General features: G+C 41.0%; 2 protein-coding genes across 3 annotated transcripts; both read right to left on the bottom strand.

Moving 5' to 3' along the window:
- Window positions 1–319: 319 nt before the first annotated feature.
- Window positions 320–6,528, bottom strand: LOC109907686 (E3 ubiquitin-protein ligase RNF115-like). Of its 2 annotated transcripts, XM_020505802.2 has the most exons (9): window positions 6,400–6,528; window positions 5,057–5,115; window positions 4,734–4,794; window positions 4,398–4,633; window positions 2,775–2,843; window positions 2,587–2,659; window positions 2,391–2,484; window positions 1,978–2,093; window positions 320–1,623 (listed from the first exon to the last, which is right to left on the bottom strand). In XM_020505802.2, exons 1-9 carry the CDS (start codon window positions 6,475–6,477, stop codon window positions 1,498–1,500), a joined length of 912 nt encoding a protein of 303 aa, XP_020361391.1. In that variant the 5' UTR covers window positions 6,478–6,528; the 3' UTR covers window positions 320–1,497. The 2 variants fall into 2 exon arrangements, with proteins under 2 accessions (XP_020361391.1, XP_020361392.1); XM_020505803.2 differs by lacking the exon at window positions 2,775–2,843.
- Window positions 6,529–8,407: 1,879 nt separating this feature from the next.
- Window positions 8,408–13,837, bottom strand: LOC109907685 (secretory carrier-associated membrane protein 3). Its single transcript, XM_020505801.2, has 9 exons — window positions 13,168–13,837; window positions 12,612–12,692; window positions 12,157–12,282; window positions 11,749–11,872; window positions 11,384–11,512; window positions 10,678–10,837; window positions 10,456–10,557; window positions 10,164–10,281; window positions 8,408–9,383 (listed from the first exon to the last, which is right to left on the bottom strand). The coding sequence occupies exons 1-9, from the start codon at window positions 13,219–13,221 to the stop codon at window positions 9,231–9,233; spliced, it is 1,047 nt and encodes a 348-aa protein (XP_020361390.1). The 5' UTR covers window positions 13,222–13,837; the 3' UTR covers window positions 8,408–9,230.
- Between the last annotated feature and the right edge of the window lie 238 nt (window positions 13,838–14,075).

The following is a 14,075-nucleotide window of genomic DNA, read 5'->3' as shown; positions in this document are numbered from 1 at the left end:
CTCATGAAGCTGGTTGAGAGAATGCCAAGAGTGTGCAAAGCTTTCATCAAGGCAAGGGTGGTTACTTTGAAGAATGTCAAATCTAAAATATATTTGGATTTGTTTAACACTTCTTGGTTACTACATAATTCCATATGTGTTATTTCATAGTTTTGATGTCTTCACTATTATTCTAAAATGTAGAAAATAGTCAAAATAAAGAAAAACCCTTAAATGAGTAGGTGTGTCCAAACTTTTGACTGGTATTCTACATGTATATACACATATATACATATATCATATATACATACCAATACATATATAGGCCCATCATAATATGTCAAATACTAAAAACATATTTATTATTTTGCTGTGACTTGTACGTATTAAAAACAGAATGATTGAAAGAGGCAAAATACTAATGCATTAGAAAAGTGCATAAAGTTAGAACATGAAGGATGTGGATAGTGTAAAGGACAACGTATTAGGGTTTAATAGGGGCCATAAAGAGAGGTGGACATTATTAACAAATACTGCTATGTGAGATTAAGAGGAAGCGGGAGACGGGAGAATTTGAATTGCGTACTCCTCGCCTCCTCAAAACCCATTAGATGAGAACGCCAGATGTCCCGCCCCTCTGACCTCCTCCAATGGGTTTTGATAAGGAGGTGAGGAGAGAGGAAGTGAGGAGTATGCAATTATGATTCTCAGTGTTTTCATTCCAATAACCCAGGGTTTCCCAAACTCGGTGCTGGGGACCCCAAGGGGTGCACGTTTTGGTTTTTGCCCTCAAATAATCAACTAATCATCCAGCTTTGATTATTTGAATCTGCAATAACTTCTCCTTCCTACGGAAGTGTGCACTCGTTCACTAGTCCCCACAAATGTGAAAGCATTGGATTGGTGTAGCATGCATGGACTAGAAAGAGTTTCCATATACCAGTCATTTCCTTTCAAATCCATGAAGTGAAGAAGTGTACCTTTCAGGAGAAAGGAGAGATTATTGGGATGCAACCAAAGATGTCGGCGAGAACAGTGGGCAAATGATCTAACACAGAGCTTCAACGCAAGAGAGTGAGTTCAGCTCACCTTTTAGGATTTTCCCCAATTTATCTAATTTCATCACATTTGTCACTTCTCTGTGGCTCAAGGATGTCAGTTCATGTGGTTTGAATACAAAATGAGAGCCAATCAGAACACTGGGGGAAATACCACTACGAAGGGACAAATGGAATCCATAACATTTTGTCAGAAAACAGTTGGAACCATTTGCAGGTGAGGTGATACTGCAGGCATATTGGAACTTTCTAAAGTCAAACAAAGTTTCATAGTAAATGCATTGTGAAGTGAATTTTTGAGCAGAGTTGAATTTTGACAATGAGGCACAGTTGAATTGAAATATGTCTCTTCAATAAACGCATGGTCAAAGACGAGGCATGAGGATAGAGATGAGCCTCGTTCAGGAGTAAAGGGAAGAAGAGATGCCAGACAGGTCGAAGAGAGGGAGGCCTATAATCCTCAAATAGCCTGTCTCTCCTCCTGAGGGTCTGTCCTGATGGAGAGGGTCTCTGGGGGTTCTGGTGGGGGCTGGATGCTCTGGTCGACGCCGTCAAGACTTTTACGACACACAGGACAAGTATCGTGCTGTGGGAGAGATACAAAAACGTGAGACGTGACAAAACATGCTTAACATTACAAGTCAAGTCTCAATACTTGTGGGACAGTTTCCCGGACACAGATTAAGCCTTATCCTGGACTAAAAAGTGTTTTCAATGGAGATGTTCCATTGATCTTGCATTTTAGTCCAGGATTAGGCTTAATCTAGGTCCAGGAAACCACCCCTTTGTGTGTGGCACACGGTTACCCCCAGAACAATATAACCAAATACCCTACCTCAAGACAGTATACGTGACCCCAGTGACACACTCACTAACCTTCCATGACAAATGAAATACAGTGGTGTTGTAAACCCCACCAGTCAACCATTCCCCTGCTTACCAGTTCAAGCCATGGCACTATGCAGTCACTGTGGAAATAATGGAGGCAGGGCAGCTGTTTGACAGACTCTCCCATGGAGTACTCCTCCCTACATACTGGACACTCCAGTCTGCTATCTGAGAAAGAGGCATGAGGGGGGTTCATTCATTGTGTTCATTTTAGAATAAAGAGAGTGAACATTGACTAGTAGTGCCGGCACTACTAAAAGGCTTCTGAATGGGGTGCTTATCTGGGTAAAGACCACCTCACCTTTTATTTTTCAGAATAAAACAAAATATTGTCACAATTTTGAGAATCTATTTTGCAGGTGGTATACTGTACACTACTACTGAGCAAGATCCACACCCTCCATTCCCATAAATGCTGTGAGTGGTAGCCTATGGGTTTGGTGTTGAAGCTTGGTTGGAACACACCTGTCTGTTCTTGAGAGACGTTGACTGTGGGGAGGGATGAGATCATCTCCTTCTCTGCAGGAGGTGGACCTGTGCCCTCAAACTGACCTAACAACTAGAGTGGAGGAAATTGAGAAATGAAGAAACAGAGACCGATTGTGACTCAGCGTGCTGCCATGATTAAAGCATGGATTTTGCGCCTGGTTAGAGCACTGACCTCTGTGATAACTGCGTCTAGACCTCCCTGACCCCAGGCATAGTCCCCTGGATTTGAATGGAGCATGCCAGACCTGAGAGTGAGTGAGTGAGTGAGAGATAGACAGAGAGAGAGAGATGCTTAACATGCCTTGAAAGAGTCAAAGTAATTCAAATAATAATTATGAGATTTAAAAAATACTTATTTACAGTGCAGCTGGTGCGATGCCTGGATTTCCATTGTTGGCAAACAGACCAGCCAAAAACTGCTGCACAATACTAAAGAAATAGGCAGAGAGATTCAATCTATTTTGCACATACATTGCCTGAAAGAAAGTATTAACACCCCAAGCCATTTTCCACATTTTGTGTTACAGACTGAATTTAAAATGGATTAAATTGAGATTGTGTCACTGGCCTCCAGACAATACCCCATAATGTCAAAGTGGAATTATGTTTTTATTAAATTATTTAAAAATGAAAAGATGAAATGTCTTGATTCAATAAGTATTCAACCCCTTTGTTAAATAAATAAGCTCAGGAGTAAAAATGTGCTTAACAAGTCACATAAATTGCATGGACTCACTCTGTGTGCAATAATAGTTTGACATGATTTTTGAATGACAACCTCATCTCTGTACAAATCTAACACATCACTGAGTACCACTCTTCATATTTTCAATATTGGAGGTGCCTGCATCACGTTATCAAGGACTAGGGAGTTGTTTTTAAATAAAAATAGAGCTAAGCACAAGCAAATTCCTAGAGGAAAACCTGGTTCAGACAATGGGAGACAAATTCACCTTTCAGCAGGGCAATAACCTAAAACACAAGGTCAAATATACACTGGAGTTCCTTACCAAGACGACATTGAATGTTCCTGAGTGGCCTAGTTGTCGTTTTTTTATTCAAATCGGCTTGAAAATGTATGGTAAGACTTGAAAATGGCTGCCCAGCAATGATCCACAACCAACTTGACAGAGCTTGAAGAATTAAAAAAATAATAATGTGCAAATAAGTCTTAGAGACTTACACAGAAAGACTCACAGATGTAATCGCTGCCAAAGGTGATTCTAACATGTATTGGCAGGGGTGTGAATACCTATATAAATGAGATACAATATTTCTGTATTTCATTACAATTGCAAACATTTCTAAAAACATGTTTTCACTGATGGGTTTTGTGTTTAGATGGGTGAGAAAAAAATCTATATTTAATCCATTTTGATTTCAGGCTGTAACACAACAAAATGGGGAATAATTAAAGGGGTATGAATACTTTCTGAAGGCCCTGTAGAAAGAGAATACCTACTTGATTGTGATAACAATCTATTTTATTAAAATTCTATTATAATGTAATAGAATTATGTAGTTACAGTGAAATAACATAATAGCTTTTAGGACCAAATAGTTTAATAATGTTTGAAATATATTGTTGTTAATATGTGAAATTATATTCTGTGATAAACTGAAGGGAAATACTTAATTTTGGACCACTTTGATTATATAACACCATTAGTCTAATCATGTTATAGGATGTTATTATACAACAGTACAATGTCTCAATATCAATACAGGCTCTTGAGTCGAGTGAGAATAGCTTCCTAAAAACTGACATGGAGAGCTAGATAACATTGCAAAATCAGTGGTCGTTGCCACTAAGGTGGCTTGACGTCCAAGTGAAATAAAAGCCATCAGCTATACCTGCCTGGACCTTTTGGCATGGGGCAAAACCATGAAAGGTAGCTAATAGAGAGTGAGTGGATAAAGGTAATGACTTTACACTGTAGACAGATCAAGATCAGTGATAAGTAATTGGTCATCTCCACTAACCCCTCCACTGCTGGCGTGTGGGACTGTCGCCTCCCCTGGCTAGGCGGACGAGAGGGGCGTTCCAGTTCAGGCACTAAAGGATCTGTGCCTCCCACAGAGGCCACAGGCACTTCAGAAGGGCCCTCTACGTCTCCCTCCACTGCGGCAGCCTGTAGATGGCTCTGGTCAGACTCAGACTCAGAGGTGGAGGGGTCCGAGAGAAGAGCAGAGTGTTCCATAAACAGCAGCTGCCACAGCTTGGAGGAAGGAAAGCAGACCAGTACATTCAGATTCAAGTTGAAGACAGGGGAAAAGGATAGAAAAAGACAAAGAGATTTTGGGATGACATTCAGGTACCTCTGAAAAGAGTGTGCCTGCATCATCATTGGCCTCTGCAGTGCTGCTGTTCTCCAAGAGACTGAAAGACAAAGATATTTCAATTATTGGAAATTAATACATTAAGAGAAATGCAAATACAGTATTTTTTTAAGTAAAACTATTTTCATTTAATAAGTCTAATGTACTGTATATTATTATATCAGATATATCAGAAACTGAAATTGCACATAATACTGTACCTAAAATAGTATGATATAGCAAGTCCAGTATAGACCCCTATACTATTGTCCCCTATAAGCAGAACAACACGCAAACAAACAGCACAGATTTGAACACTTTACCTGGAGTCTTCTGTCACCTCCTCAATGAAATCGGACTCACACCTGGGGCATGTGAATTCCTTGAGAGAAAAAATGCAATTTCTATTTGCCCTATATACATAGACTTGGAATCACTGGCCACTTTAATAATGGAACACTGGTCACTTTAATAATGTTCAAATAATGTGTACATACTGCTTTACTCATCTCATGTTTATTTTCTGATTTCTATTCTACTGTATTTTAGTCAATGCCACTTCGACATTGCTCGATCTAATATTTATTAATTACATTATTTGACTTTTAGATTTGTGTGTATTGTTGTGAAGCATTTTTAGATACTACTGCACTGTTAAGATACTACCGCATTGTTGGATCTAGGAACACAAGCATTTCGCTACACCTGCAATAACATCTGCTAAATATGTGTATGTGACCAATAACATTTGATTTGATATTTTATTTATTTCAAATCATAATGACATAACACAGGGGTGCAACTTTGGTTTTAGAAGTGGGGAGGGCATAATAATTATTATACATGTTTTATCCAGTTGCTCAGTACCGTATGGTACTAAAGCACACCATTGTCACGTTTTGTATCACATTCCAATAATAAAACGGGGTAGAACAAAAATGCAATTTCAGAATTTGGGGGGGGACATGTCCCCATCCCCAGTGAAAGTTGCGCCCCTTACATAACATGAGAATACAAAAGGAACACACTTGGCGGTATCAAGTGCACTACGTCAAGATGCGCGTTCATGTCAATGTTTTTAAAAAAAACACTGTGTCAGCTGCTCGACAAACGCGCTGGTGCGCCTGGTGGTGTGCCGAAAAGAGACACCCTGCCTGCCACAGCACCATCCCCTTCCATGCAAATGTCGCGTTCACATGCTACTCGGAACTAGAAAACTTAGAAATATCAGACTTGCTAACTGTTTGTAGTAAGCCTACACGAGCTGAGTTCATCCAGTTGGCGACTTGGAAATTTCCGAGTTTCATATTTCCGACTATTACTTGAACGCGGCAATAATGTTTTTCACATGCAGTTGACACTTGCGACTACGAGCTGGTGACACAGTAGTGCTTCTAAATATGGCAACGAAGCAAACCCAAAACTTGGATCACCAGATTTCTTCGCAACAACCAATCTATCTAAAGGCGCGCACTCCATGCAACAACACTTATAACGTTGTATTTGAGTAATGACAATATTCTATCAATCACATTCAGTTTCAGATACAAAATGTGTATTTTCTTAGCATATATATCGGTAGGCGTTGCTAGCTAATACTGATACAGAAACGTCGGTCCAGAACCGGACGGGAAAGGAAGGAAGAAAATCACTTCTGTCAACTCACCGGGAGTTTAGGGTCGATTTCACCTTTACAACAGTGACAGAAAAAACGGTTTTGTGGTGCCGCCGCAGCCTCCGCCATCTTCACGGTAGCATACAGTCACTGACGTCTGTATGGTAGCTCAAGCCGACGGAAGGCGTAGGGACATTTGTCAGAAGGGTCATGTCAGTCCAGTCCATAGGATAATTTATTTTTTACTATAGGCTACCATTTTTACTATAGGCTACCATCTGAGGTGATACATATCAAATGTATACTGCTCAAATTTTAACCAAGTGTTGTTATTTGAGATTATTGCAGCTATCTTCTAACCAATGTTGCAATAACCTAGGTTATACATAGGGCTAAGGGTCCCGTCAACATTTACAACCAAAAAATTGTGCCAATAAACGACATGTAAACTGCTCTAATACAGAACCGATTTCACTTGTTGCACCAATGACCACAAGACTGATTCTCGAAAGAAATATCTGAAGCAAAATCTGCAGTTGTATGCTACATGACAGGACAACCAATGAGACTATCCAAAACAACAGAATATACTGGTAAAATAAAAACAGTTTTTAACAGTCACAGTTGAAGTTTAGTAGTCGTGGACTAAAAAAAAGATTGTCAATTGAGCATGCTTTTAGTCCAGGATTTGATTTCAGGTAAACTGGCCCTTAAAGTACTCTGAACAAAAATAAACGCAACATGCAACCATTTTAAATATTTGACAGAGTTACAGTTAATAAGGAAATCAGTTAATAAAAAATAAATTAGGCCCTAATCTATGGAATTCACATGACCGGGAATACAGATATGTATACCTTATAAAAAAGGTAGGGGCATGGATCAGAAAACCTGTCAGTATCTGGTGAACACCATTTGCCTCATGCAGCAAGACATCTCCTTCGAATAGAGTTCATCAGGCTGTTTGTGGCCTGTGGAATCTTGTTCCACTCCTCTTCAATGGCTGTTCGAAGTTGCTGGATATTGGCGGGAACTGGAATACATTGTAGTACACGTCGATTCAGAGCATCCCTAACATGCTCAATGGGTGACATGTCTGGGGATTTCTTCATGGAAGAAATGTTACATTTTCAGCTTCCAGGAATTGTGTACAGATTCTTGCTACATGAGGTGATGGTCGGCGGATGAATGGCAGGACAATGGGTCTCAGGATCTCATCACAGTATCTCTGTGCATTCAAATTGCCATTGATAAAATGCAATTGTGTTCGTTGTCCGTAGCTTATGACTGCCGATACCATGACACCACAGGGCACTGTTCACAGTGTTGACATCAGTAAATCACTCGCCCAAATGACGCCATACACGCTGTCTGCCATCTGTCCGGTACAGTTGAAACCAAGATTAATCCGTGAAGAGCACACTTCTCCAGCATGCCAGTGGCTATCGAAGATCAGCATTTGCCCACTTAAGTTGGTTACTATGCGGAACTGCAGTTAAGTCAAAACCCTGATGAGGAAGACGAGCACACAGATGAGCTTCCATGAGACGGTTTCTGACAGTTTGTGCAGAAATTCTTTGGTTGTGCAAACCCAGTTTCATCAGCTGTCCGGGTGGCTGGTCACAGTCCAAGAAGAAGCCGGATGTGGAGGTCCAGGGCTGGCGTGGTTACACGTGGTCTGCTGTTGTGTGGCCAGGTTGGACGTACTGCCAAAATCTCTAAAATGACATTGGAGGCAGTTTATGGTAGAGAAATTAACATTAGATTCTGTGTCAACAGCCCTGGTGGACATTCCTGCAGTCAACATGCCAATTGCACACTCCTTCAAAACTGGGAGACATCTGTGGCATTGTGTTACATGACAAAACTGCACATTTTAGAGTGGCCTTTTTTCCCCAGCACAAGGAACACCTATGTAATGATCATGCTGTGTAATCAGCTTCTTGATATGCCACACCTGTCAGGTGGATGGATTGTCTTGGCAAAGGAGAAATGCTCACTAACAGGGATGCAAACAAATGTGCACATTTTAGAGAAATAAGCTTTTTGTGCGAATGGAACATATCTGGAATCTTTTATTTCAGCTCAAGAAACATGGGACCAACACTTTACATGTTGCGTTTATATTTTTGCTCAGTATATTAAACACAAGTTACAGAAATAACAGAAGTGATGACTAAAAGCAAGAAATGCATCATTGATGTAGTTTCCCAGGAGTTTGTAGGGAAGACTAAAGTACATCTTTATCAGTCCATTGAAGAGGTTTTCAGAAACTCTACATTACATATACAACACTGAAAAACCCGCTCTGCCTTTATTAGTCTTAGACGTAATAGGCCTACAGATACACTATTTTAGGTTACGCTGCTGACATGACTAATGATACTGTAAGTGACCAAAGGGAAGTAGAAAATATTGAGCATATCAACTGATATTTATTAAAAACCAAGAAAGAACAATGGCGACCATGACAACCAAATACAGCATCAACATAACATAATAATAGCAATAATATTACAACCCAAAACATCGTGTTTTTCTCATTTACAGTTGTGATTTTGGCAAAGATATAGTGTGTGTAAATAGGTAGGCATTCTCATTTGGGATATCAAGACAATTGACTTTTTAGAGCTCACGTTGGCAACCATAATAGCATTGGCCACAGATAATTGAACCGTTCAGCTGTTATATATGGAGCATCACTTCTGTGCATCCATCACAAACTCAAGTCCCACCCCTTTCACCTACTTTGACAAAACAATTTATCAAAACACCTGAGTCTTGCCTACTTATTTTGTACTATACACCCTCATACATACTGTACCTACCCCTCTCTCGCTCTCTACTAGCTCCCTTGCCCTACTTGCTTGCCTTCCCTCTCTCTACCGAGCCGCACCAGTAAAGGCCCCCTGAGCTGCAGAAGCAGTGGCGTTGGCAGCTGCCTGGCGTACAGCCTGATTGGACATCACTCCAGTGGCAAACTCAGCCTGAGCCTTCACGAAGCTAGCACCGGTCTGCCTGTACAGAGAGTGGACCTGGAGGGGAGAGGAAGACAGGCTTTAATACATGATACATATGGGCAATTCCACAGTAACAGAGTGACACTGAGACTCAGTTTTTCACTTTAATATGTATGTCAAACAAAAGACAATGATTGCAAAGTTAAACAAACCATACTATGAACAAGGACTAGGACTCTGTCAGCTCGTCAGAATAACTGGCCTCCCCTGCCCACTTTCTGCCCTGTGGGACCCTGCTTCTACCAAGACATCAACATGGAGATCAGCCAGAGCTTCCAACACACTGTCTCCCATCATGTATTACTACTGGATGTGTGTTTTATTCAGTGGAAATTGTTAAAAGTAGTCCTAGTGCATATAGTTCCATGGTTTGTTTAACTTTGCAATCATTGTTTTTTGTTTGACATTCCTTTTTAGAGTGAAGAATCGTAGTGTCAGTATCACTGTTGCCGTGGAATTGCCCATACCTCAACACCCTACTCGCCATCAATCTTAAAACAATACTGTAAATAATACTCTTAAAATTCAAAACAATTACTCTAAGTTCTGTGGACAATTCTAAATGTTTATTGACATACTGGGTCAAGATGAAAAAGATGTGAGAAGCTAGATGTATATGTTGTAGCCTTTTTACCCTCATCCTTTTCCTTGCTCCCCCATGTTGTACCTAATTCCAAGCCATTGTCTACCTACTGTAATTACTCCACACTGTCCTGATTTGCCCTAGCATACAATACCCTTTAGTCTGGTTAAAACTGTCTAAATTCCCCTCCCTCGCCTTCATTTCAGGTTTACCCGCTTGAGCAAGACGACCCCCATGGCAGTCTGGGCAGTGAATAGGATGGCATTGAGCATCATGATCACACCAACAGGCACGCTAGTCTTCAGAGCAGCCAGACTCACAATCCAGCCACTGAGTGGAACAGAGACAGGGAGGGAAGGAGAGAGAGACAGTCACAAAGAAAGAAGACAAATAGAGACAGGGGGAGTGTGAAAGGATAGGTGTATGAGGAATGTACTGTATAGGAGATGTAATACAGTAAAGATATAGTAATTGTAATATGGTTGGCTTGTTTGTGGCACATACCTGAAACCCCAACCAGGAATGCCAATGGTCATGATGACGTAGAAGATCACTTGGACGAAAAAAATGAAGAAGAAGGCGAAGAAGTTGAAGGAGCTGTCACTCCTGAAAGAAGAAAATGCATTCATAGGTTCACTGTAACCTGATATCAAGAGGGAACCTAAATATATAATGTCTGTTTTGTAATGACAAGCCCCTAAATTGGAAATATGCAATAGTACGCACCTGAAGGCTTTGTACACAGGCCTGTACCAGCAGACAAAGGAACAGGGGGTGAAAAGGAGGACCCAGAGGATGGCCAGGCCCAGCCCAACACCACCAGAAGGCTCCACACAGAACAGACTCAGGCAGGAAATTAAGTTAAACGCCAGTGTGCAGGCTGTGACTAGGAGAGGGGGAGAGAAAGAAGACAAAAGGAAGAGGATGGGTGAAGTGAGGGAGTGAGAGAGAGGGGAGTGGATGAGAGCATGAAAAGTGATGGGGAGAAAGAAAGTGAAGGGGGAAAGGATGAGAAAAGGGGGTAAAGAGAAATGAGAGGGTAGGTGACAGAGATGCAGACCAGAGATGAAGGGATGGATAGGTATGTAGGCAAAATAAGAAGAGAAAGATAGGGAGGTCAGAACTGTAGTTTGGATACTAGAGCACTTTAGAGTTGCATTGGAAGGGAAAGGGATAAAGAGATAGTTACATTGGTACACTGAACGCACCCAGGTATACCTTGTGATTAATGTATCACTTCCAAATTGGTGTAAATTAATTTGAGAAATCTCTACGTTTTAACAGTGTCATTAAGTATTAGGTAACATTCTTAAAGTGCTTAACAGTGTCATAAAACATTTAATCTAAGCATTATTCTAATCATCATTCTTTCATGGAAGTGTTACAGATGCCTTCACCAGACAGAGAGCCAGGCACAGACAGGGAAACTTACACATCCAGTAGTAATACATGATGGAGACAGTGTGTTGGAAGCTCTGGCTGATCTCCATGTTGATGTCTTGGTAGAAGCAGGGTCCCACAGGGCAGAAAGTGGGCAGGGGAGGCCAGTTATTCTGACGAGCTGACAGAGAGATGGGGGAAGAGAGTGTTACTTCAAATGATTCAGCAATGGGAGCAATCTTTGTTTCCCAATGAGACATGTGCAGTTAGGAACCAGTATACAGTAATCCAATCCTTCCTTCATTAACACCCTCCCCCCACCCATCAATCATTTCATATCAGACACATGGATCCACTTTTTTTTCTCTCAAACCAATCTCTATCATCATCATCACGACCACCATCTCCCTCTCTTACTGGCTCCAGGGCCGAGGGCGTGTGAGTCCAGCTCCCTCTCCCTCCTCTCCAGCTCGCGGGCTTTCTTCTCAAGCTCTTCCTGCTTCCTCAGGAGCTCTGCTGTGGTGGCGTTGACCGCGGTCTGCTAAAGAGAGAGAGAGAGAAGGAAAACGTCAGGCTTTAATGCAGAGCTGAATATAGCTCCATGTACCTTAGTAGAAATACAGAAGTTGAACTTGATTTCGTAGAAATTAGTCTGATAAGTTCAGGTGCTCCATGTCAAGCTAGTAAATAAACATCAGGAAATGTAATTATCATACAGAAATATGAGTTGCTTGTCTATGAGTATTATTTCTAGCTGTATGAAGTTAATTCTATAACCTGCACAGGTGACTCCTGATAATTGTCTAATACATATAGAACAAGTACCTGGGGGGTGAAGGAGGTGCCATAGTTGCGGGGCTCTGTGGGTGTAGTCCTGCTGGGTGGGGTTGTTGCAGGAACAACAGGTTGGGGGGCGGATGGTGCAGTTGCTGCATAGGCTGGTGGTGGGGGCTAGAGAGTGGATTACAACAAGAAATCAACCTATATCATTACCAATAACGTTTATAATGACCACAAGCAAAGAGTGGCTATAGAGCATATGTCCAAACAACTCTGTATGGGAGTGGAGCATCGTGGCATGTTACCATGTCCAATTGTTTGGAATGTAGTGGCATTCCTGCTACTCTGCCAAAGCACATCTATGCGGAAAGATGCCACACAGCTAGCCTATATACTCCTGTATGCATTATTACCATACTGCATTACTATTACTGCATATACTGAATCTCCAAAGCATTCATATTCTGACACAAACACAAAGCGAACTACACATCTCTTACCCCATTTTTATTGTCAAATGGGTTGTAAAGATCCAGTGTGGCATACTCAGTGTTGCTGCTGTGTTGAGTCACTGCAGGGTCCTGACATACAGACAAGATAAACATCACTAACAGAACATCATAAAATAAATGCCAGAGATCCTATTACTATTCATATATTAATATTTAATTATAATTTCTAATTATATCGGTGACGTGCTAAATGGCCCTATATGGTGCACTACATTGAACCGTAGAATCAAAATAGTGCTCTATTAGGGAATAGGGGCCCATTTGGGACGTAGCCTTGACCACGTAAGTATCAATATGTTCTATTTCACTCAATGAGCCCTTTGTACACAAACACCTTTTCAGCTACTAGATATATCACTAGAATAGCCTGGGTTAGAACATGGAGAAAGCAGCAACATCACATGTAATGAGTAACAGCACGTCTGTTACAGTGCAACAGGCGAAACATCATGCATTTTTTCACCAACATTGTAACGTTAGCTAAAAAATGAATACAATAACAGTAGCTAAGTAAAGTATTTTAAGATCCCATATATCATATCACCTGGAAAGGGTTGTGGTCGTCGCCTGGTTCCGGAAAACTTGTGTATTTTGACATTTTTCTTTACAGCAATTCTGTATGTCCTGCTTAGTTCAAATAGAAAACCTTTCTACTGACACAACAGTTTGCCAACAACCGGTTTCCCGTTATTTCGGAGGCTGTCTAGCTAACTTTAGCTATATTCTGCGGATTTGGTTCGCTACTAGTAGCAAGCTACAGTAGCTTCCTAGCAACAAAAAAAACCTAACTGTTATATATTATGTCTGTATCGGGGTTGTCATTGTCTAGCTAGCCAGTTGTTTATATATTTAAGTTATAGATTTATCGCCAAATATAACACACATGCAACCAGCTAGCAAGCAAATAACGACATAGATAACTGTAGCCAGGATATGTATCTGTTATCGACGGAAGACGGTTGCCACAATCTGTCAAGATATTGGCGAAAATGTACATCTATTGATTTAATTGACTTGTCTAGCTATATCCTTGTATTTTATTTAACGCCGTTTCTCCTTCAGTCATATTTTGCTGGAAGATTCCGTTTGTTATTGCCTGCAATAACAATAAAACATGTTTTTGGCCGCTGCACAAACAAATGTGATCCAGGAAGTAATGTCATGTGACTGCGGCTACAGAAGAAGCACGTGCGTAGTTGGGCAGAACCCCTCGACCAGTGCAGGACAGGTCTATATTTTTTTATTTACCAATTCATTTGATGATATCCATGCCACTTTAATAATCACGAAACCGTTGATTTCCCCCGCTTTTAATTATGCCCAATGTGGTAGCTACACATGGGGGTAGCGTAGCAATGAACAGGTCCGTGCGCTCCTCTGATACTGCCCCACAGCCATCATTTTCTCCCCTCTGTATTCCACGCAACTACTCTATTTATTATATAGTTTGAA

Source organism: Oncorhynchus kisutch, linkage group LG17 (genome assembly GCF_002021735.2).
Source record: "Oncorhynchus kisutch isolate 150728-3 linkage group LG17, Okis_V2, whole genome shotgun sequence".
NCBI classification, from domain to species: domain Eukaryota; kingdom Metazoa; phylum Chordata; class Actinopteri; order Salmoniformes; family Salmonidae; genus Oncorhynchus; species Oncorhynchus kisutch.
Note: the sequence above shows the minus strand (reverse complement) of the source record. Positions and strands in the feature narration are given on the sequence as shown.